A 25133-nucleotide genomic window follows, 5' to 3' on the forward strand; every position below is an offset into this window, starting at 1 on the left:
AGTGACAAGACTTCACCTCAGAGAAGTTTAAGCACACATGTAATCCTTCCAAGACCATAAACATTTTTCTTTAAGGTGTATCTTTCAAAGTTACGAAGACACTGAGAGGAAGTAACTCTGTAACAAAACCAATACATATTTAAAAACAAAAGGCTGTATGTTCTTCTCCATGTTTTAGGTCTCTCATTTATCCCAACTACCCTTAAAACAATTCTATTTCAAATGGCACATTTTTGTGTCATCAACTGTCTTCAACAAATTAGATCAGGAATTGAAAAAGGATTGTTTTTTTTTTAAGTTGGAGATTGCTGCTTTTTGAAACATGCCAATAAAGAAAATTTCTAGAATGAATCAGTCTGTCCATGTGTTAAGTTTTATAGCTGAATTATAAACCCTTGGGAATATGATGTCTATAGCAGAAATGTTTATACATCCTTAACTACAGCTGTGCAAGCAACAGCATTCTAGTACAGCACACAGATGAAGATTTACACCAGAAAAAGAGAAAAGCCTTTACATTTTGAATGTAAATGATACATAATTTTGAGGCACTGAATATTTCCTATTACAGTAGAACTGCACATATGAAGCACTAAACCTTATGTATTGTCATTGCTTTCTGTCTTTCAATCCCTTCATTTATGCTGAAAAATTGCAAATCCTTTATGCACGGAGCATTGAAAATGTATAAATATTTTTGAAGAGGTTTCTTAGAAATTAAAAAGCTCTGGTCTTATTTGAGTCAGCCTGTGATGTGATCATAACTTGTGTCAATTATGAAGTCTTAGAGATTGAGGGTTTGTTTTAAGCAAACTGGGTTTTGTTCTTTTTTTGTATTTTACAAAACCAGAAATTTCATGCAATGTTCTTGAAGGAAATATAAGATATCAACTTTTAAAATTCAAATCTATTATTGTACATATTCATACACAGTAGATAATGCTGGGTCTAATTGCTGTTAAAATGTAGAAAAACACTCAGTCCATGCCTGCAGAATGGACAGAGTAGTGTGCCAGTATCTATTCACATACTTACATATACATATACACCCCCAAGCAAACACATTCACATCAATATTAGTTTCCTTGTCCCTCTGTTGCTCTTTCCCAATCCAGATCTAATTGCTTATGTTGTAATATAATTGCTTCTTCCAAGCTTTTGGATTTCATTAACTACTTTTGAAGAAAAAATGAACTTGCAAGTTTGTTCGTTGTTAAAGAACAGAATATAGACAATTCTAGTGACTTTTTAAAACGGAAGCTGTGACTTTCAGAGAATTACATGCAAGCAGTAAGACTGAAGTAGAGTCAAACACTGCAAAATGCCTGCAAGGATCACAAGGACTGGCAAAACTGTTTGAGATACTCACAAAAGCCAACCCCAAGTGAAGCAAATCTTCCTGTTGCTCCTCCTAGAGTCAATAGGAGATGGACACTTCCACAAAAGCCACCAAATTAGGGTCCCAGTCTGAACTAGACATGCCAGGAACTTTTCTATAGACTGTTGAAAGTCAATTAACTCAGGTGGGTGACAGCCTTTGTAAAGGCCTGCACTGGCTTCAGTGCCAGCTTTATGTGTGTCATTGCAGGAATCAGAAAATTACTCCTAACCATGGAGGATCCAGTAGAAATGCAGAGCAAGCTACAGGGTCATGAAAGATGCCTGGCGCTGCAGAAATACAGGTTCTGACTCAAAGGATGAACATCGATGGTACTGCATCCAACAGCTAACACCTATTTTTAACTATGATCCGTTACATTAGAGATTTCTCTTCTCTCAGTTAAACACAATTTCAAAAGTTTTATTTTTAGATGAAAAATGCCTTGGTGCTTCAGTCCAAAACACTGGACCAAATTTGTTTTGGAAGGAGCAGATGGAGAAGAAATAATAGAATGACAAAGTTCTAAACCTCATCACATCTTTGGCAAATGATCATGCTATGAATTTTAGAGCTGTAGACAGATTTCATTGCTAATAAATTAGGATATTGAAAAAGGATTTGTACTTCTGCTCTATCAGTAATTTTTTTGCCTTATAACAAGGAAGTTTGTTCACCAAAACATTTCATATCTTCAACTTCAGTGGTGAACTTGGAGGAGAAGATGCTTCAGTCTCCTGCTGATTTATCTCTTGAACTCTTGTTGGTAAATTACTAACAAGACAGCCAGTTGGTACCAACAATAAAATTTTGAATGAGTACTGGAAAGAAAACAGCAATACTGGTGCATCAAAAGCTTAGGCTTGTTGCAAAAAATTTTTGTCAAAAGAGAGTGGAGAAAAATTCTAAAAATTTTTCTGGCAAGACAAGTTGTTGACAAAACTGTGATCCTGCTCATCCAACTCAAACTGCGTAGCCTTTCTTGAAAATATAAAAGATGTTAATCACTCAGTATAGTGCTGCTTAAATACCCTGTCTACACAGATCCTTCATGTGCTGAAAAATGTCCTAGTAAACTTTACACAGAGGATTGGTAAGGCATCCCTGGCTTACTAGGCAACCTTCCTGGATTTTGAGCACAATACCTTTATATCAGTCTCCATCTGACGTAAATGTGACAAAATTCAGGAAACATTAAAAGGAAAGGGAAAAAAAAAAAGGCACTGAATTCATATTGGCTTTTTTCAGTCATGATAATTAAATGCAATGATCAGATGGACCTGGCAACAGGGCATGATTATGTGGAAACAACATTCAAAGTTGATTAGAAACACATTCTTTAAAAGTCTCCTAATTGTTATAGTGGAACTGAGAAAGCAAGATTCAAAACTGATGACCCAAAGCAATAACAAAACATCTCTCAATGAGCTCAATACACTTGCCAACTGATATCCCCAAGAAGAAAATAGTATGCTATACAGTTCCTCTCTTTTTAGAGGTAACTGGCAATTCAAAAACATTCAAAACTGGCAGAAGCAGGAAAGAATAATACTTCAGTAATTCCACATTCATACTGTAATTAAAAAGGATAAAGCCATTTTAAGTTAACTATGATAACTTCAGCTTGGCATGAATCAGATCCTTGAAGAGTCAAAATAGAAATAAATAAATAAATAGACTTACTTATTCCATGCTTGTCTAAGATTTTTAGGGCCATACTGTGTAAACCGTTCTGCAAGAAAAAGAAGAGGCACATTCAATTATTTATGCTAAAACCAGGTGGGGTTTTTTTTCAAATATGTTTATCTACTGTCAGTTTTCATCATTTCTGTGTAACTACTGCAGCTGAAGTCCCAAGACAGGTAAAGAAAACCAACACAGAAGCAATTGCCATACAAAGAGGGAGGAAAAAAACCCACAAAACAAAACCAAATATATCCCCCAAAAAACCCAACTTGCTAAAACAAACAAACCAGAACAAACCATCGTGTCATAAAGCTCATTTACTTTGGCATCACCAGAAATGGAATTTTTTACAATTATTTCTAAAACAGTATTTGTTAGGGGAAAAGACAAAAAGCTTCAAATTTAATTTTTTTTTTCTTCATCACAAATGCAGTTCTCTGTGATCTCACTGCCATGTTTTTATGCTTCTCAGGAGGCATGATGGCCTCATAAGAGTTTGTTTTCCAAAGAACACATATAAATAATGAGCAGAAGTTACAAGTACAACGACAGCTTATTTACTCAAGCATTAAGTTCTTAAGTTCAGATATAAGTACTTTCCCTCTTATATCCAAGAAGGTGCTTGCTCTGCAGTAGGACTCTAGGTGGCAGAGGAAGAAGCTATGAAATCTGCTGCAGAAGTGAAGAGCCCTTACTCTCTTAGTCCTTTGAACAGGAGCTAAGTGCCTCCCAGGAAGAAAAAAATGGAATCCAGCTGGAGAATATAACAACTTTTTCCATGAAGCCCCATCGCAGTGAAATCCTACCATGTAGACTGGTACTCGCCCTGGCCAGCTACCCTAGTGTGATGGCATTACTTGCTATGAAGAAGTCCTAAACTTAGAAAATACTCCATAAAACCTCAAAATTAATTTTGCTTCCGCTCCGCCCATGAACATGGCATCTAATAGGCACACTGTACAGTTACAACAGTGTTTTATATATACAAATATATATTCATACACATATGCATGCATCTTATTGTGCAAAACAACTGTAAATGTTGGGAGGGGTTATGTTCAAATTCCTGTATTTGTATACTTCACTTATGCAAGTACTAAAGTTGTCATATGTACTTCATACAAAGCCAGTTCTAAAGATGCGATAACTATGCAAAACCTGTGGCACATACAAAATCCTAGCATCAGTGTGGATGGTTTTGTTTCTTATACCTTTTTTTTTTTCTCTTTAACTAAAAAGTTTTATGCATAAACTTCAGCTCTCATTGACATCGCTGTGAGAAGTTTTTGGTAAGCAGTAGACCTGCGAACTGCATCTGAGGGCCACTTCACATTTACAAATTTTGTTGCTTGAACCATACTTATGCTGTTAAGGCAATGAAATCACTCCCTCTTAGATGTGTGACAAGTGTCCTGGAAACTGGAAGCTTCATGACTATAACTAGTTTTAGCACCAATATAAAATCAAATATCACTTATGGGATATTGTGCTGAATTTACTCAAATAACTTTCTTAGCAAAACCTCCAAATGCTAACTACATTATCATACCATTAAAGACTTTTAGATGTAGACAAACATACGAAACATGTCTGTGAGGTTTTTTGTAGGTTTTTTTTTTTTGTATTATCAACAAAGAGTTTCTGCATTTGGAAAATATTTGACTGTTGTAGATGATCATTAAAGTAGCACCTAGTTGGCTTCCCTGTGTTATTTTCACTATAAGATGAATGAAGCTATTTAGCTAAGAAAAGGGACAACTCTCAGCAAACTCTCAGATGTGCCACCATTACACAGTTCTCAAACTAAAATTATTAGGTTGAATTTTTATAAAGTATGTTATACAGTGTTATAAACCTTAATTGGTTGCTAGGATTAGGATATTGTAAGAAGTAAATTATAGGTCATGGTGGTACATTTTAACAGAAAATATATTGCTCCGTAAATATATCTCCCCAAATAAAATATTTTTATTGCCAATTTTGTGCACATTTTTGAACACATTGAAACTCTCTTCTGATATGTCTTATTGTTGAAAATGCCACCATATTACTTTGTGAACTTGAGAAGCACTGAGATTGAATACCATACTATTGACACTATCATAAATATTGTAAATTAGAAGCTTTACAGTACTTTCCAGTTACTGATAAAGTCAGCTATCCCAGGCACTTAGCAGCTTGGATACTATAAAAAGGAAAAGCTATTTAAAGCATTGTGGCTGGTTTTTTTCCTCTATTTTCTGTAAAGTCTCAATACCGCAACGAGTGCAGAATCTAAAGCTTAAAGAGGGGAAAAAAAGAAGTTGCTGAGAACATTCTTACTGTGAGCAGCAAGTGAAGAGATTTCCTTACAATCTTCTGTGTGCACATACTACAACAAAATAACTTACCACACCAGGGACATCCAGATTAAAACTATAGGAAATGCCAATGTCTTTTTATCTCTATTATACATCGCATGCAATGCATCTACTACAGATGTGCCAATGCCCCGAGGCAGGTCTTTAAGTCAACTGGGCAAAGTAGTCAGGATCATACTTAGATGCAGCCAGGGTTCAGTACCAGTAACATGGCACTGGAGTCAGTGCCTGTGATTCATTTTAATATCCAATAGCACAAATAAAAATTCAGTACTGAAGTACACGTTCTGCAGTAAGTAGTGCAAGCATCACATTAGCATTGAGAATATGACCCACACTTACAATGGAGAGGAATATCACAATTCAAATTCTACCTGTTGTTTACTAATTCAGCTTCTGCTTTCCACAAGAAAAGCCTGAGCCCCAGTAAGGTCAATAGTCAAGTTGCATTGCCTCAGCAGGACTTGAGCTCATGCTTGAATTTCAGTTTACAAATGTGAATTAAAAATGTATATGCAAGCAGATACTTACCCATAAAAACTGGAAGAAAATAAAGACTTTCTATACTTTATAAGAAAATAGTCCAACCACAACACTATCCATTCATTTATGACAAAGGACTGAAAGATAAGATGCAGCTAGACAGTGCTGCATAATTGCAAGCCTGGGATACACATGGGAGTCGGGTTAATAAAGTGCAGATTTGCACATTAATCTATGTTGGTGCAGTAAAGTGCTAGGTGGAAAGAGAACTGAACTGACTTGAAGCATTGCTGAAAAGCTAACCTAGACCTGGGGAAAGACAGATTTTGATTTTATCTGTCATTCTGCAATATGTTTTGGTCAGATACGGAGCTGGTTCAAACTGGCGCAGCAACACTGACTTCGACAGAGCTACATCCACTTAAAACAGTTGAGAAGTATCACATACAACATATTTTATTTTCTGGACTATCAGACATTCCCTTTAATCAATTTAAGCTATTTTCACTGTGGGAGGAAAACACAGAATCAACCACTCGGCCAAATTGCCTTAAGGCCTTAATGTCTAAAGATCAGTTTCAGTTCTGCAGGAAACTGAAAAACTATTGCTATGCCAGATGAGTTTTTACTAAAGAAGTGATACATTGGAACCAGTTATGTTAATGCTGTCATAAGGGATGTGCATAAGCAAAATGAAAAACTTCTCAAAGGAATCTTCCTTCTTTACTCAGTCTACTGCTCTAAACCACTTTTTGAGTACGTACGTTATACATAATATTTATCAGGCAGAGAGAGGGAAAACACAGATAGGGTGAAACCTGGTCTATAGAGAGGCAAATGTTAGTTCTGAGTCCTTCATTTCAAACTCCATTTATATGCTGTGTGACTGCAGACCATGCTTCTCCTAATCATTGGTATCAACTCTTTGCCCTCTACTCCAAGAAGATCAGAGGCTCCTTGCTTTAAATTCTTTACAAGGAAAGAAACCACATATCGATAAAATACAGCTCACATTTTTCTACACAATTTTGTGGGCACGCCTCCAACCAGAGTCTTGTTAACTTTCACGGACAGTATAACTAGATGAGACTGCTGTAGTAATTAAGTCCAGCCTCGTGTACATGCCAGCTCTTAGTACTTTCCTGAATTAATCCTTCTTTAGAGAATAAAAACCAGAAAAACAAAACCAGCTGATTTTTATTTCAGAGCTGCCAGAACAGAGAAGCTACAACAATATTGTCCTTGAGCTTCTCCATCATGATCCAGTTTTTTAAGTCCTGAATTGTAAAACCACAATATTACATACCTACGAGCACCAATCTTGCAGTCACAACAAAGGCAAAAGAAAAGGTAACTTAACCTTCCAACTTTTATCTGAGGATTTCCTGCTTGTGTCCAATTAATGGCAGAACTGGAATTCAGTCCCGCAATTACATCCCTAAGTTTGCTTCTGAGTTACTTTTCAGCATGAACGACTCTCGCACACCGGTATGAATGCCTCAGTCCTTTAGTACCAGATGGATTTAATACAACCAAATCTAAAGCTATACATATGTGACTGTGACCAACTGCATGAAATTATATTTTATGATACTTTCAAGCATATAGCTTTGGTATTTGTTTTTCAAATACTCCTATTGATCTGATCATAAAACCCTGTAATATCAGTCAGTAGATCTTCACTGAATGCGAGATCCTGGGAATACTGCAGAATTACCACGAATGCTCCTCAAAAAAAGAAATAATTTCTGACATACATTATGAAAGGCAGCAGCACAGGCGATCCAAATCTCATTCCAACCTTGTGGAAAAAAAAACCCATGTAGCAAAACCTTACTACCCTTCCCTCAGAACTGAAAGGCAAACAGGCACATGTGAGAATTTCATGCAGACACATCATTACCCACCCACACAACCATCCTCCAGCACATGCAAGCCACCATCAAGAACATGAAGCACACTACCTTGCTGAGGCAGCTGCTCATTCTCATCAGCCTTGAGATTAAAGAAACCTGAAAAACTGTACATTTACAGATCAAGATTTGCTCTCAGATATATTTTGAATTTTGATAGTTTAAATTCTGAGTATATACACTAGAGTTCAAATCTTTTCAGATTATTATTATTAAATGTGCTTATATTGAATAAAAACACTGGAAGACCGACACAGCAAGCTCATCTGAAATTTAAAGTAAAAAGAACTAAAAAGTGTGATTTTTATTTCCTTCATGCAAACACTTAAATATTTGCAGATCTTTTGGGAACAAATTTGGAAAACAAAATTTGATCCTCTGCATTTTAATCCCAAATATACAGTCATCATCCTCACTAGCAACGACGTCTCACTGTTAAAGAACTGGCTTTTCACATGTGTGCTGTATTTCACTGCTCAAAGGTGATTTTTGCTTATGTGAAACAAAAGAAGGCAGGGATTTAAACAAAACCAAATCTCACAGCAACTAAAAGTGTTTACCTTTTGCTGCTTAGAAGGCCAAGTTGGCCAAATCTTGATTAAGTAGCGTGTTCATAATTAAATGCTGTGTAAAGAGATCCCTACACAGGACTGCATGAATAAGAGCAAACATACAGTACTCATATTCCTTCCTGGAAAGAAGTACCAACTGCAAGATCTTCCTGCAGCATACCGTTTCCTCTAAAGATTTTTAAAGAGTATAGAAAAGGAGTAGGCTAATATATTACATCCACACCTTCAGAAGCCCAGCCTCGGAGCCAAGGTTCAATGTTCTGCTGGGCACTAAACACGACCCACTCAGATGCTGGGTGGTGCAGTTACACAAACATTCTTCCGGCAGTAAATGGATTTGAGCTGCTATTTGCTTCAGACCCTGCAGCACAGCTTACTCAATGCCTTGTGTGCCAAGGAAGTTTTTACGACTGCCCCACAAACAGTAGCATCCACGAAGCTATTGGAATAACAACTGCAAAATGGAAGCAGAAGTGAGCAAGCAGAAGAAAGAGAGGGAGTGAATTTCTTGAGTTGGTTGATTTGACAAACTTGATGCATCAAAAAAATTATGTTCTTAAAACAACTGCTCCCAAATTGTACTCAGCTTGGAGACTTAGGGCAAAAAAAAAGCCTGTGCCAGAAAGCTCATCCATTACACCCAGCTGTATTAAATGATCTTAGAAATGATAGTATTTCTATTTTTTATAGGAATAGACAGTATTTCTTAGTTCCTGTAGAAAACTGCTTTACAGCAACACTGTTACATATGCATACTCACTTGCGTGCCCACATACATACCTACATGCTCTCCACTGCAAACATCATTATCTGCCTGATAAACACGCTCCATCTGACAGCCCTGCATCAAGGGCAGGTTCAAACAGAAGCGAATTTCAGCAGAACTCACTAGTGAGCTTATTAGCAGACCACTGAAGGAACTACTGGTCTGCTGTGAGAATTGAAAAAATAAGCACTTGCATTATAAGTAACATATAACAAGATGAGGGTTTTTTCTCTTTTATCAGTCAGAAAAACACATGAACTATTATACCTTTGCCATGGTTGCCTTGAAAGGACCCAGAATAGGCAAGAAAAGCTACATAAGGAAATAGAAGCAGACTACATTTTTATTTTTTAGCTCCTTTTTAGACTATTGATAATCAGCTTCTAGTCTAAACCAAAGAACTTAAAATGCAGTTTGACTTCAAGGCATTTTTTATGCTGTTAATCAAAACATGCTGGTTAATATGCATTCCTTGATTAATGTTCTTCTCTATTTAAAACCAAATGTAATTAGCTTAAATGCAAATATTTAAATATCACCATAATTAATATTTTGAAAAGTCTAATGCAGGATTTCTTTAAATGGGTTTTCTTCTTTACATTTAAATTAAAAGTCTAAAGTGACTAACACTGTTTTGTGATATATAAGACTCATGCTATTTTTATTAAAGATTCAATCCTAAAAATATTTAAATTATGTCAGCTAAAGATATAAAGACAAGCATCCGTGCTGACAAGCAAAATTTTCAAGCACTATTTGCAGCCCTAATGTGCAATTAGAGTTTTTACTGGAGTCCAATCACAGCTGGAGTTTTATCATAATCATGAGGTAAACTTTGCTTTTGTACACCAAATGTCTTGAGAAAAATTACTTCAATTCCCCACCCTCCATCCTCATCCCCATCCCCTCTCCTCCCTCCCAAAAGCACCTGCTTTAGCAGAGCACAGGCTATGTAAAGAGGAAGGATAGATGCTGGTTACTACATTCTCTACTGAGCATGAATAGGAAATGTAATTTTAATAGTCAGCATTATCTAAAGCACTCGGCTTTTAGAGGAAACGTCTCCCCTTTTTAGCAGTGCTCACACTGGCTCCCTCACGTATACAGTAGTTACTTTAACTTTTCAGTTTCAAGCAATATTGTTTAAAGAATGGTCAAAACACTGACAACTGTTCCCATGAGTTGTGGATACCAGAGACCTGAGGAAACACCAAATATTACAGTTTTGCCAAAACTAAAGAAGAGGGGGAGAAATTTGAAATTAATTCTCTTTCAGAGATCCCTCTGTCTCCTTCCTTCAAGTACTCAAATCCCTGAAGTCTGTATCTGTACCGGTAAGATAAATGTGCTTAGGACTGTTGTCTGGCTGAGACACTACCGGTGTCCTGTATCCATGCTACTGGAGACCCTTCCACCTCCGTACTCCAGTACAGATGCAAGGCATACTTCTTACTGGGAGCAGCCCCCAGCCCACACTAACTCTCAAACCATGCCCAGGAATTAATTATTTGGTAGTCCTAGTTGTCATGAGCTAAAGGCATGCCAGAGGCTGCTCTAACAGTTTAACAGCAGACTCCCACATCGCCTGGGAACATTCGCTGGCATCAGCGTAGATGTAAACAAACAAGATATTGTTTCACTGTGTAACAAATTGTTGACAGGCTTTGGTGAAAGTCTATAGGAAAAACTGTTATGAAAGTTTGAAAAGCTGCATGTCCTCATATATAGTATTTCCACAGCTTTGTGCCAAAGGAGTTTATTCTTTCAGCCCAGCCCTACTCTAAATGAGGACTTAATCCTTTGAAAAAACTTGGCTATCCATCAGCTGTGAAGATGCAGGTAGGCAGATCATATTTCTAAACCAAATCTGTATTTATTGATCACCTGGGAAGCAAAGCAGAATTCCTGAGTCAGAACACCAGCTCCACAGTGGTTTTGTCAGTCACAGACTCAATTGTTTAATAAATCCATGAAGTATCTGTCAATCTCTGGCAGGCTCTGTGTTTTGCAGTATTTCCTATGAATGTTGTTTTCTCTCTCTGGTTTCTTTCTGTCTTCTGCTTTCTCCTTAAGGAGAGTATCTTTCTTTTAACTCTTTTCATCCTGACTCTAGAGATTCTCTTTTAAAAACCACTGCTTAGTAGATGTTTCCATTGTCTCATAAAGGCACCTTTTCAGGCATATTACTTTATATTCTACCTGGACATCTCCTGAGCACAGCAGGGTTCAGGCTCCCACACCGTAAGTTGAAGATTAAATATTTAAACTTTCTTTCACATAGAAAAAGTATTGTAAGGAAACTGAGGCAGAGTGAACATTACAAAGCTTTCTCACATTTTCTCCACCTTCCTAACAAGTTACTACTTCTCCTTGACTGTTAACATCTCTTCATGGCCACCATCACTTCATTTATCTTCTGTTGTGACCAAATCTTATCTTCTCCCACTTTGCACACTGCCAGTACCCTCTGAAAAATCTGTTTAACTTCCCAGGATGGAGGTTATGCAGCGTCAGTCCCAAACGCTAATTGACAATTTAGGAAGAATGAAAACTTAAGTGTAGATGTTGATACAAAAGGCTTATTTTGCTCAATTATTTGGACAGGACTCTGAATCCAGACAAAATGGCCGGAGGAGAAAGGAAGATGAGACTCCAGACTAAGAAAAATGGGAGATTTAGTAACAATGGAAAGAATAATACCCAAACATCAGGAAGACTCAGACATGAGTCCAGTAAGGAAACACCTTGTTTTGGAATACTGCTTCATCTGCACTCATGCAGATGAGAGAGTAGAGGCCTGCTTTCATTTTGTTCCCAGAGACATTTGTCCAATGGATCTGTTTTACTAGAGCAAATCTACATATTTTTTAAAAGAATTGTAACAAAAGAATAAACAGTGAAAACACGCTCTCTGAGTCGTGTGTCAGAGGGTCATGTTCATCAATTTACAGTGTCTGTCCAATAACATGTAAGATGACACTTGCAAACTGGATGAAACCTCAGGATTTTATTGAAACAACAACTAACATTGTCATAATTTCCTCGAACTCCCTTCTTACTTGATGGCAGATAATTTACTTTCACAGTGATTCTGAATGGCTGGGTTTCTTCGGTGATACATGAGTACAGGAAGACCCACTCAAGATTATAGCAACCATAACAGCTTCAAAATGCATCACAGAAGTAACCTGAAGTTACTGAAATACTTCTGAAATATTTCAGGATTTTCAGATGGATTATTTAGATCATCCTTAAGTAATTTACTAAGCAGGACGTGTGTCTGTGTACACACGTGTATTCATCTGCAAACACAAACTGAGAGGACCAAGGATAAGGCACAGAGAAAACTCACAAGACCAGGTCAACTTTTAGTTTTAAATATATCGCATATTACTTAAGAGTATTTGTAAGATGAAAAGTAATCAAAGACCTCAAAACAGGCAGATAAATACAAGCTGTTTTCTGACTTTTTAAATGGCAAAACAAATTATGACCGTTTTATTTTCACAATTACAGGCTGTTAAAATCACTGAGGTTAGGGGTTTAGATGATGTAGAGCCACCCACAGTTAGCCTTAGGAACACATTTCTTATTCAGCCTCAGAAATGCTACCGCATATTAAGATGTCAAAGATCATCGTTGTTTATGCACTGGCTGCTTTCCATAATAATCAGACCCTTGGTCACTCTAGTAAAGAAGAGACTAATGCCATGTTTTTCAGACATGCTTTTCCTAGTGAACAGTTATTAGCTGTCTGCAGCACAGAACTGTGCCCCAGCAAATCACAGCATGAAAATTAGTTATTTAGGTCTCTATGCAAATAAGAAATACAATGAAATTTTGTTCCCACTCTCAACAGTCTTCCCAACTCCACAGGCATTTTATGTGCCCACCATTTTTTTAACTAGAGTAACTATTTATTACTGATACTTTCTGTTCAAATCCCACTGTCTTACACTTACACAACTCAGTTTACAGCATCAAAGCCTTGCCTGAGTGGATGTTGATATTCTATTCACCAGTGCTCTCTGCACTTCTCAGTTTATCACACTTACTGTTTGCAGCTATCAGTCTTAAAACTCACAAAGGCATGCAAAGCACAGCAGTTACTTAACCCCATATCACCTATATTTAAATGCAATAATTTCACAAATCTTAAAGAGTAACGGAATTGATTCAGATTTGGCAAGACATTTCAGGTTCCCTCCTGCATTCTTCCGCTAAGGAAAGGAAAAGATTAAGTCATATTAAATATATTATTAAAGCATTAACCTCCATTTTTGCTCCAAAGAATCAGTTGGAAAAAATAAGAGTCTGTCACACACCGAGAAAATTTTCTGTAGGGTGTAACAATTTCAGACCAACAGGGAGGGGAGCATGGCTGGTTGAGCATCTGTGGAAGGAGACAATGCAGCCTTGCCATAGCCAGAAAACTTTTGTGCACAGAATGGCACAAAGCATTTTTTTTAAGAAGCAACAGCAAACCTGGCATCCATGACCAAACAGCTCCAACACTCCAACAGCATGAACAAATAGTGTAATTCCAGCCCAGCCCATAGGTCAGAGCACTTTGTGCAGAGCATGCTTTAGATGCTGGTATCCCAGCATGATCCCAGAGGTGGTGTGTTTTGCTGCTCTAACCATTTGTCATGGTTTTAGCTGGGATAGAGTTAATTTTCTTCACTGCAGCTGGCACAGTGCTGTGCTTTGAACTTAGTATGAAAACAATGTTGATAACACACCAATGTTTTGGTTGTTGCTGGGTAGTGCTTGTACTAGTCAAGGCCTTTTCCAGCTTCCCATGCTCTGCCGGGTGCACAAGAAGCCAGGAGGGGAGGGGGCACAGCCAAGAGAGCGGATTCAAACTGGCCAAATGGATATTCCACATCATGTAATGTCATGCCCAGTATGTTAACTGGGAGGGGCTGGCCGGGGCAGGGGGGAGCAATCGCGGCTTGGGGAGGGGCAGCGTCAGTCAGCGGGTGGTGAGCGGTTGTATCGCTTGTGTTTCTGGTTTTTTTTCCTTTTTTTCCTTTTCCATTTTATTATATAATCATTTTTGTTATTATTACCATAATCATTATTATAATAATTATTATTTTATTATAATTATTAAACTGTTCTTATCTCAAGCCACAAGTTTTTTTAATTTGTGCTTTTGCTCTTCCGATTCTTTCCCCCGTCCCACAGGGGTGGGGGAAGCGAGTGAGCGGCTGCGTGGTGTTTAGTTGCCAGCTGAGGCTGAACCACGACACCACTCCACACACGTAAAGTGCAATTACTCAGTTTTGGGGAATGTAAGGCAAATTTTGGTTGTCCAGTTAGATTATGCTTTCTGTTCCTGTAATTTCTAAAATCAGCAAATAAGGAACTGTAACACAAAAAAAATCCTTTTACTAAGGCCATGCAGAATATGGGGTGGTACAAAGGGAAAGCAGAACACAGTAGGTGTATAGGAGAGGGCTTTTTCTTTTGGAGTGCTCTCAGACCTCCACAGTGTATGGGAATTAAGGAGCTCAGTGTTTTGCATTACAGGCCCGAGAAAGATTAAATAATTACCAGCGAGAATAGTAATTACTCTGACTTGCAAATCTACATACTTCACAGACATGGAAAGGATCTGAGAGAACAAAGATCACACCATGCAGAAATGGTGAAAGTATTGAGGGACCATTTTCTGTCTTGGAGGCATCTTTCCTCCTGTCCCCATTCTGCATTTGTATAAATATTATGTATTCATAGCTAACAAAATCCGTAGTCTGGGATGGAGAAAATAAAAACAAATCTAACAAAATACCTGTATAGAAATTAGATTTAATGAAGTGCCCACTGTGGATTTATTGCCTGATGTTCTTCTGTGGTAATATACCCACAACCCTAACACACTTGGAAGGCAAACAGAAAAATGAAACCAGGAAATTTCTTGGCTGCCATCTACTGTTCAAAACTTTTCTGTATCACACAGAAGAATAAAACCAAGAAGAAACCCAAAGAGCACTCACTGACATCTCCAGGTTTTCTCTTCTTTGCTATTCTTGGATAAATACAATGACAATGTCTTTGGACTGCTGTTAAAAACCACTATATTTCTGTAAGGATTCTGTGCTCACCTTTTAATCTGTCCCAAGAATGAGAAACCCATAAGCTTGTAAACTTAATGACACACTGATTTAGGGAAGAATACTATAATGTTCTTGGTATTTCAATGCAAAACTGTACTTGTTAAAAAAGTTCTACTAATTCACTAGAGAATCACTTCACTATACAGCAATAAGACAACACTAGGACAGAGACTAAAAAGCAATGTGCAAGAAAGCTGTCTGCCTTCCCTTTTCTCGAGGCTTTATGTTACTATCAGGGTAAGCCCTAAAATATATTTGTTCCTCTCTCTTATTTTGAGAGCTGCCTAGATCTCTCTGTCCTTTCCGACTCCTCTGCCCCATCTCCTGGCTCTTTGCTGCCCCAAAGAAGCCACTATGATTCTGCACATCTGCCAAATAAGACAGGCTGGAATAAAAAGGGAACAATCTACTTTGTGTCTGACTTATGACTTGGAAATTAGGTTTAAATGACATAGGATACCAGGTTGTCACAGTTTTTGACAGAAGATGAGGGGATTGTCACCTGCAGTAAAGGAGAACCAGGAGTTTACCGAGAGACCTTAGGCCTGCAAGGACAAAAACATCTGAAATTGGATTCCTGGGTCAATTCTGTCACTCACTTCCAGACTTCAGTCATATGGTTATAAACTGAAGACTCATCCTAGTAAAATATACTGAGAGCCAATTAAGTGCCTCATCTGAAAGCACCTAGTAACCTTTTCGTTACCATCTAGTCCAAACCCACTCACAGCAGGTCCAACGAGTTCAGGCTGCTCAGGCCGTGTCTGGTCAGGTTTTGAACAGGATGGACATGTCAAACTTCTCTGGACAACCAGTTCCACTATTTCGCCGCCCCCACAAGCCACCATGTCTCCTACTCATTTTCCTGCTTGGCATGTTTAAAAAACAGTATTTCTAAGATCCTCACTCAAAAGTTCACAAGACTATATATATTACATATATACTCATACATACGTATATAGCACAATGAAGCTGACCATGTACTTCTCGTTTCTAGGGAACAAACTGCTCCCTCTTACACAAAGGGATCAGATGGTGAAACAGCTTTTCAGGAATGGTTGTAGAATATGACAACTTCAAGTGCAACACACACTAAAAAACTGAAGCTTTGCAGAAATGTGCCAACAGGTGATCTACTAGTAACTTCAGCTTTCACAAAGTCTTCCTCTACTCTTTAGTTTCCTGTAGTATTCCTCAAAGTTCAGGGTGGTCTGTGGAAAAGTAATACTGATTTGGAATAAGCCTACCAGCACTCTGAAAGGTTTGCTACTCAGTGGCTGAGGAATGCAAGCAGGTCAGGGCTTATACTGTAATAAGCAGGAGAAAACGCAAAAGAAAGCATAGAAATTAAACACAAGAAAAACCCCCACCCTGAGCACAATAAAAAGTAAGCAGCTAGAAAGAGTGCATTATGGTTCATGTGCTACATACCAGGTCATTCTGAAGCTTGTGGGTGGGATGTCATTATCTGTGTCCTGTATTTCCAGGAAGATAGTTTGCATGAACTTGGTACTTCAACCTACCTGGTTTGAAATGGGGTAAAGAGTGGACTCCAGGCCACGTATCTTCATTTGGTGTTCCAAGTACCTGTGCACAAAAAGAAAAAAGAGAGAGAAAAAAACCACACATTGCTTTAATGGAAAAGACATAACAAGTCATAGCACTGCATAAAGCCACTCTTCCAAAGAGTTCAATGTAAAATATAAACTTTAAAGAGCTTTAATTTTGGGAGGAAGTGGGGGAGGAAGAGGGTACAAAAGTTAAACGATTACCATCGTTTCAAGGAACTGGTGTAGTCAGTAAAGCATGTTAACAGTGCTGTGTTCCTGTCAGCTTGCCTATTTAATGAATACATGTTAAAACCACTTTCAGTTGAGAAGTGTCAAGATACCTGCATATCTCAAAGCACTGGTGTTACAGAGGCTAGATATTTTAGCCCAGAAATAACTTTAATCCCTGTAAACTTAAATAAGCTGAACAGATACTTAACAGATGCTAGGATAGAAGATTTTCACAGCTGGTGAAGCAGATGACCAAGAGCATGGCATTAACAAGAACGCACAGTGAACAGTTGACATTTTAAGTGGATGTACTATACATAAAAATATAAATTTTTAGGAAATACAGACTTTGACTCAAGAATTATGCATTGTCTGTATTCACTTCAACTGTCCTGCTGCTTGTAGTGTAAATCAGATCAACTTTCAGCAGCAAAGTTTTTAACACTTCTCACATGCATCTTATATCCTCTGCTCACATGAAAACTTCATCCCCCATGTCTTTGGCACAAATAATAAATAAATTGAAAGAACTGCTATAATTAGTTCTCCCAAACCTGTTTTTGCTTCATGAGATGTAACTGTCAACACTTGTTTTAGGTGGAGCCAAGAGGAACACTTAAAGCAGCAGCATTTCTGAATGAACTGCGGAATTTAATATTTCACTAGTGGGATCTTCCTTGTTACAAATTTACACTCAGTTTCTAACCTGAATGAAAATGCTAGGGACTGTTTTCAATATCTGTTATAAGCCCTGGAATAAAAGGCTGATATTCTATAAGGAAAACATTTCACAGTACTCTGGTGCTTGTTTTGCATTGTCATAAATGTACAAAGCAGCCTGTCAGCCCTGCCCCTACCTGCACTGCAGATCTTCTGAATAAATCTTTTAGACCTGCATATCTTGAGTCACTGATATTACACCAGCACAAAACAAGCACAAAGTTAGTGTGAAAATCTGTGGTCCAAGTATGTGAAGGTTTGTGACACTTCAGGGCCAACTACAAGACATCTACTCTTAATCATTCAGAGTTTAAGAGATTTTTCATTTTTATTGTCTCTGCTGCAATACACATATGCATTAAGAGCATTAAAGGAAGGACCACTCTAGAATATTTGTAGTACTTCTTAAGCTATGTAAACATATGTTCATGTCAATAAATCTGAGCTTAAAAAATTCTTAGAAGCAAGGCTGGGAAGCTAAAAGACAAAAACTTCTCCTTGACTCTACCAAAAATTTATTTGATGAAATTTAGAAACTGGCTTAAAAACTAGAGGCAAAAGTAAGTGACCTCTTAAATAGATACAATTCTTACCTACAAGGTGTGCTTTATGACTCTAGGGCCTCAAGTTTATTAAGCAATTTACAATACTAATGTGTTTCTAATCGAAGAATATTAATGCAAAGATCATCTCTTCTCCATTATCAAATACAATAAGCAAATAGTCCAATTTAGATGTAGTATGACCAGCAGGAGGGGAAAGCAGAGCACCAAGGTGTCAGAGAAACAAAGATGACAAGATCACTTCAATTAGACAGTATATACTCATGTGGTTATTTGGACATGCAAGTTCATTGATCTTATTTGTAAATATTGTTTGTAGGATATTGCTTTCAGTCCTTGTGAAATATGTCTTAATTGGCAGTTGAATAAGATAAACCTGGCCCTGCAACCCTGATTCATCACAACACCCATATTCATTTCGTTATTGCCATTAGGGAGAGTTCAATTCTCTGATTAAACATAGAAGTTAGGAGACACTGTCAACACTATGTCGTGGTTAAATCAATTTGCAAATAACTTTCACCTGGCTTCTGTATAAATCGAACCCTGGTGCCAAGCGCCTCCCAGACCAGGAGAGGGAGCCCGTGGATTAAAAACAGAGATTCTTGCATCCTCAGTTTAAATTAATATATACGGTCCTCAATTTCACAACCTCTTAGCAAATCAAAGGAATATTCTTTCATGAACCGTTATAAGAAAGTTAGCCACATCCTTCTAAATGTATGTTCTTAATCGTCTCTTATTTCAGATGAGACATAGGGAGCTAAGGCACTGTACAGATGAATATTAAAACCATGTAACAAAATCTGAAACTTCCAGTAAAAGGTAGAATATTTATCAGATGCATTAACACTTGGGGCTAAGATATGGATTGTTCTGATCTTCACAGTAATCGGGTCCAGTAACAGAGGGCTTCATGGGAGGTCACTTTTATATAGGATTTTATCTGACTCACAATTTTTTTTTCACTAGTTTTCCAATCCACTTCTTTAATAATATTTCAGCACATCGGCTGTTACAATGTTTAAAAGCCAGCTATGAACAAGTTCCGTGCATTGGAGTACTCAAACTGCCTACAGCATTTATATCTTCTGTCAAGGGTAGCAGTCAGGCTAAAACCAACTAGGGCCTTCTGTCATCTAAATTAAGGTAGGGGCACTTGGCAGCTCAGGAAAGGATCCATGTATTTTAATGCATTGTACAAACACTATAAAGATCATCCTTCTTCCATACAATTTTTAACATGCACAATACAGAAATTCACAGTATCAATCAACCAACAAGGAGAAGGCAACAGTGAAACAACTGTGGTTTTGAAGATTAAATAGTCACTGCCTACAGGTACACCAACATAAAGTGATTTGTAAGCATCACCTCGTGACTGATACTTCTAAGTAGCAATCTATTCCATTTTGATGAGGTGGGATTAGGCAAGCCAAAGCAATGAATTTTGACACCTGCCATAAACAAAGTAAAGCGGAGTTCACATATAAGACCATGGTGGAGAAAGATCTGCCTTGTTTTGCAGCTTACAAAAGTGAATTAAGGGACCGACGTGGAAAAGGAAAGTGGGGGAGGAAGGAAGAACCCAACAGTCTTCTGATTTTACTCCAAAACATCATCCCTTAGCATTTAAGAGTTATTATCTAGACCAAAACACTGGCAACCTCTTGGCACCACAGAAAGGCATCTAACTGAGCGGCTATAGCAAACCACTGGTTACCCAACCAGTGCTGGAGAGCCAGCCTGACCTTACAGTGACAACCAGCAAAAAGTGGAAGATACAGAAGACACAGCAGCCTGAGACAACAACCAAAACACCAGGACCTGTTATTTTATGGGTGAACTCCTAGTCCCGACTATCTTTTCATCATCTCTCTTTTATATTTTAACACTTTTTCCTTCCATTTTGGCTTCCAAACCCACAAAAATAACCACTGCTGTCACAGCAATCAAGCCCCAGCTTAATATTGCAAATAAGCTTCTATTTAGCATTCAGAATTATTAAAAAAAAAAAAAAAAAAGAACTAGCTTGCTTCCTCTACTGTTAATTTGCTTCTCAGTGAGGTGAGCATTCAACTTGCATGGTTTGATATCCTTTTTTTTTAAATTGAATTACTTACACAAGAACAATCTACAATTCTCAAATCTGGAATGGATTTAGTGTTTTCCAGCGGCCAGGATGGTTATGAGTTCTGTAAAGAAAACTCCAAAACCTGCTTGGGTTTGGCCATTCCACACTACATACAGCTGTAACATAAAACACACTGGGCTCTTTTACTCCCTAACAAACGAGATAAAATGACCTTCTCATTTGAAACTTGCTGTTCAAAATCAGGATCAGATTCTAAGCTGATTTGTATGGTGAGAAATCTATTTATACAAAAATAACGGATTTACAATACATCAGGGTACTGAGGGCCAAATACCCTTACTGCCAGTTGACATTGTTACAGTTTGGCAGGAATTTATGAAAACAGAACCTGCTGTTCAAATCTCCATATACAAGCATAATATAGAAAGATTGCTCAGGAAACACAACACAAACACATCAAGGTCTATCGCATTGCCTTAATTTTTTTAATATAAGAGAAAAAGTTGTATGCTTTTTGCAACTGATTTTACAAAGACTCATCATTCCCCTAATTAATGTGCTCCCTGGCTCCACAGGAGTCATTATTTTACGGTGAGCACTATGCCACTCTATCAACACAATTAGTCATGTTGTCCTGTATTCTGCTTTGAATGCAAAAACATTTCGTATTACTGCCACATAGTAAGGTCATTCTGGGTAACAATTTGTCCGGAGAAGTCATCTGAATCTCTTGTGGTTTGAGCTGTGAGATGAGCAGCAGTGCAAATCTTTCCCACCAGCTCTTTCCCAAGTTCTGGCATAATTAATAAAGAATAAGCATTTCCATTTGTGCTATAATTCTTGAATAGACAAACCTGTGTATTGCTGAAATAATGCTTTAACCCTTGTTTGATCTGGCGATCCTCAAGAAAGGCAACAAGACAAAGAACATGCAGCCAGTGGTGTTATTCAGGGTTTTGTAGCAACAGCACAGAATGAAAAACAAGATCTGCATGCAAATGAGCTGCCTTTCCTTAGACAACATTTATGGAAATCAGGCTAAGCAATTTGCTGAATTTTCAAATTTTCTCACGTTAGGTCAACTTGATGAATAAACAAAGTTCAGTTAAAAGAATGTCAGAAGAGTACATCTTTTTTTCCCTCTAATAAAAAGAGATTTTTGTTGAAAAATGCCCTAGAATTTTAACTAGGAAAAGTTACAAGCTGTATGTAAAAATGTTTTCTTATTTTATTTTTCCATTTAAGAATCATCAAGATTTCTGTTCTGATCTTCCTACTTGCTGGGTAAAACATACTGCGTTTAGTGCGTCCTTGGTAGTCATGTACCATGGGAGACTATAGCTGCCTGAGGAACTGAACTTAATTGAAAGAGAAAGAGAAGTACTGCAGAGCCATTTCCAAATCAGCGATCTCTCTGTTTTGAGCGAGATTTGGAAATCTCAGATGTTATGTTTTTCAACAAAAATTTGGTATATTCTCCCCAAACATACATTTCTAGTGAAGATTTCAACTTAGTCAAAAACCTAGGAGTTCTTTTCCTTTTTGTTAGAGGAAATATGTTTCTGCTTTAGATTCAGCTCTTGAGAAGCATCCTGAGCTCCAGTGTTTTGCTACTGCAGCTCCATCACTCCCAGAGCCACCTCTGAATGTGCCATGTCCCATCTGGTCTGGAAGAGGACAAGATTATGTGATCTCTCACTCTTGCAGTCTGTCCTGGTGCTAAGCCATTTGCCCAGATGATCCAACTATTACTGCATTCCCCTCCCGAGGATTCACTGTTAGGTAGATCTTAACGTCTTCCACAATCAGGGAAAGAGCTGTGTAAGTGTGATAACGTCAAAGTATGTGTAGTAGTGAAGACCAAAGAAGCAAGTTCGTCCTTCAGCTTAGCATTTGGTCTTAGTATAACAGGTTAAAAAAATTCAGCAACTATTTTTGTATTATGCATGCTGACTCAGAGTCTGCTGACTGGCAACTGCAGTTAGGCTTCCTTCGACACTCTGCTAGGCAAGATGGATGACAGCTGAGTGTCAAGTTTAATATCCAAAAGATAGAGACAGAAATGGAATTGCCTCAGTACCACACTTCTTCACAACAGAAGCATAGCAGCTCAGTTTCCATAAGGGACAACAGATCTACTAGTTTGTGTAATGCACTTACATGTTTGTTAGATTGAGGCTGATCACATTTTAACTTTGGGAAGGCTGTGGATGTCCCAGGGTTCCCAGCTGCAATGAAAAAGTCACCTTGTTTTTCGCTACAGTGCCTATCAGCTAAAACAGCAACAGTATATTTATTTGGATTCATGAGCTACAAAGACCATATGCCTATTCATTGTCCTTGAGATTTAAAATACTGAAGCCTTACTTCATTAAATGAATGGCAAAAATTACATATAGTTCCTAAACCAGGAACCTGCATCAATTCAAAGTTAAAATAACTGAAATGAGACTGTTCGAACAAGGCAGTTGCCTCCCATGTGGAAAACACTAAAGGCCTCATTCAGAGCCTGAAAACTTTAGTAAAAATGATTTTTCTTACATATGGAAAGAAGAAACTCTTTCCATTTTCTTTTTAGTCAACTGTCATCAAAACATCCCTTCATTATTCCCATACAGGTAAGAAAGAAAATACCAGTGAAACAGAGGTGCAACATATTAAGCATACAGAAAACTTCAGAACAAAAGTGTTAAACAAGAGCTTATAATTATTTATAGAAAAAATCAAACTTTCAAATTCTTATCCTTAAGTTTATGTATAAGGCAGGTTGTATTTTTTGCTTCCTTATGTCCTTGTAAATGCTATCAAAGTAAGAAAAAAAACTTGCAGTGATGATACACGGTAAAAGGAAAAAGAAATTCAACAGCCACCATTTTACATGCACAAGAGTAATGTGTAGCAGAATATGTTTAATGTGATTTGTATTCATTCAGGACATTAAATCAGAATTATGGATTTAAGAGAAAACAAGGCTGGTTAGAAAACAAGCTGACTGGAATATTTCTTTTGCAAGTTATTTTGTGAATGATCTAAGCATTGTCTTAAAAAAAAAAAGCAGTAAATTATTTCAAGAGCTCTAAGAACTATCTGCTACACAGACAATGAGTACAGGACACAACAGCAACAAAAAACAGAGAAGGAAGCCCCTGACCAACCCTATAAGGTTGTTTCTGCTGTACGTAAAGTGATGCTGTTTTGTGGAAAAAAAAAAGTAGTTACTAAGGCTTACTCTCTAAGGTGAAAAAAGAACGGTAAGAGCAGAATGACATTCACCCACAGCAAAGGGCTGACTCTTTCAGCCACCAAGTGGAACATCATCACTGCATTATATGTGGGTAATAAAACCACTTGCTTTGAGCATAAGAAGTGGTTTATGATGAAGCTGGCTTCAAAAATGTTTAGGTAATGTGCCAGTGTGGATGAGGGAAGCAAAATATGAAATTACTATCAATAGTCCCACAAAATTTTAACAACACACATTAATTAAAAAAAAATAAGTTCAACTAATATTTGTGCATTAGCTCTGTCAAGGATGAAAAATGATGTACTTGAAACAGTTATGGACCCAACTGTTCTTAACATCCTTTCCCCACAGAGGCAAAATACAAAGTCTCACCAGGAAACCTTTTTAATATGTGACTTTTCCAACCTGAGCTTGTGTATATAAATGATATTTGAGTAGCTGCTTCCATCAAAAAGTTAAATTTATCCCAGTACTCTTTCCATGCTGTTTGTGACACAAGTAAACAAACTCATGGTTCTCTTCATACCCATGGTAACCACAGCTACCTTTCTGAGACACCCTAGCAGAGACACCACTGCAACTGTGCTAACAAGAGGAAGATGACAGGGACTGAAAATTTCATTAAACATGCTTGTCCACCTTTGCAGAGCCAGACTCTACCTACTCTCTCTGCACAAGCTGTGTGCAACAGCTGGGAGGAGGAGGAGAAGGAGGAACAGAGAAGGCATCACTGCAGACCATCACAACAGGATTAAATTAAATCCCCAGCCTTACAACAAAGCACTACTGAGGTTTGATATGCCAGTTTTCTTAACTGCTCAGGCAGGGAAGAGTTTTGTTTATTCTGAAAAGGACTTACTAAATACGTACCAAGCTTTGAATCACAGAAACAGCTCTGTCAACAAGGTGACTTTTAGAAATTAATTTTGTTCATAATCCAATCTAAATTGGAGACAGCGCAAAAACAGAGTCTTGTAATCTAAATTTTGCAATGAGAAAAAAGTGTAAAACAAGTTGTGCTGGGCTGTAGCATCCTCTTCCTACAGGTAGTGAAAACGTCATAATGCCCCATTTTATTAACTTACAACTTTCATAAAGGCTCACATGGTGGAAGAAACTGTTTTTTCATTTAGTGATTTTTACTAAAACATTTCCTGTGAATGAGGCAAATGCTAAAAACACTAAGGAAACAGGATTTGGCAAACTTATTTTGGAAACAGAGGGGCCTATGCTGTAGAGAGAGGATCTGAAATTAGCAGCAAAAGGGAAAAAAGCAAACTCCTGACAGAGACTGCACTTTCCATCAAACCAGTGCAGCCATGAAGCAATTCAGCCAAATTACAAGTTAATTAAAAAGCGTAGTACATGCTAAAAGGAGACACTGTTTAGCTCCAAAGTGGAAAGAGGGCTCCTCTGTGAGGGATGCTCCATGCTGAAGTGGCTGAAGCAG

The 25133-nt window shown here is 37.7% G+C and overlaps 1 protein-coding gene across 4 annotated transcripts in view; it reads right to left on the reverse strand.

Moving 5' to 3' along the window:
* Positions 1 to 25133, reverse strand: part of CDK14 (cyclin dependent kinase 14) — a 323920-nt gene that overhangs the window by 90965 nt on the left and 207822 nt on the right. For all 4 annotated transcript variants that reach the window (XM_064444644.1, XM_064444647.1, XM_064444646.1 and 1 more), the window contains 2 exons: positions 16804 to 16867; positions 3062 to 3110 (listed from right to left, as the gene is read on the reverse strand). In XM_064444644.1, the coding sequence (XP_064300714.1) occupies positions 3062 to 3110; positions 16804 to 16867 (113 nt within the window). The remainder of the gene's footprint in view (positions 1 to 3061; positions 3111 to 16803; positions 16868 to 25133) is intronic.

The sequence above is a fragment of the Phalacrocorax carbo genome, chromosome 2 (assembly GCF_963921805.1).
Source record: "Phalacrocorax carbo chromosome 2, bPhaCar2.1, whole genome shotgun sequence".
NCBI lineage: Eukaryota > Metazoa > Chordata > Aves > Suliformes > Phalacrocoracidae > Phalacrocorax > Phalacrocorax carbo.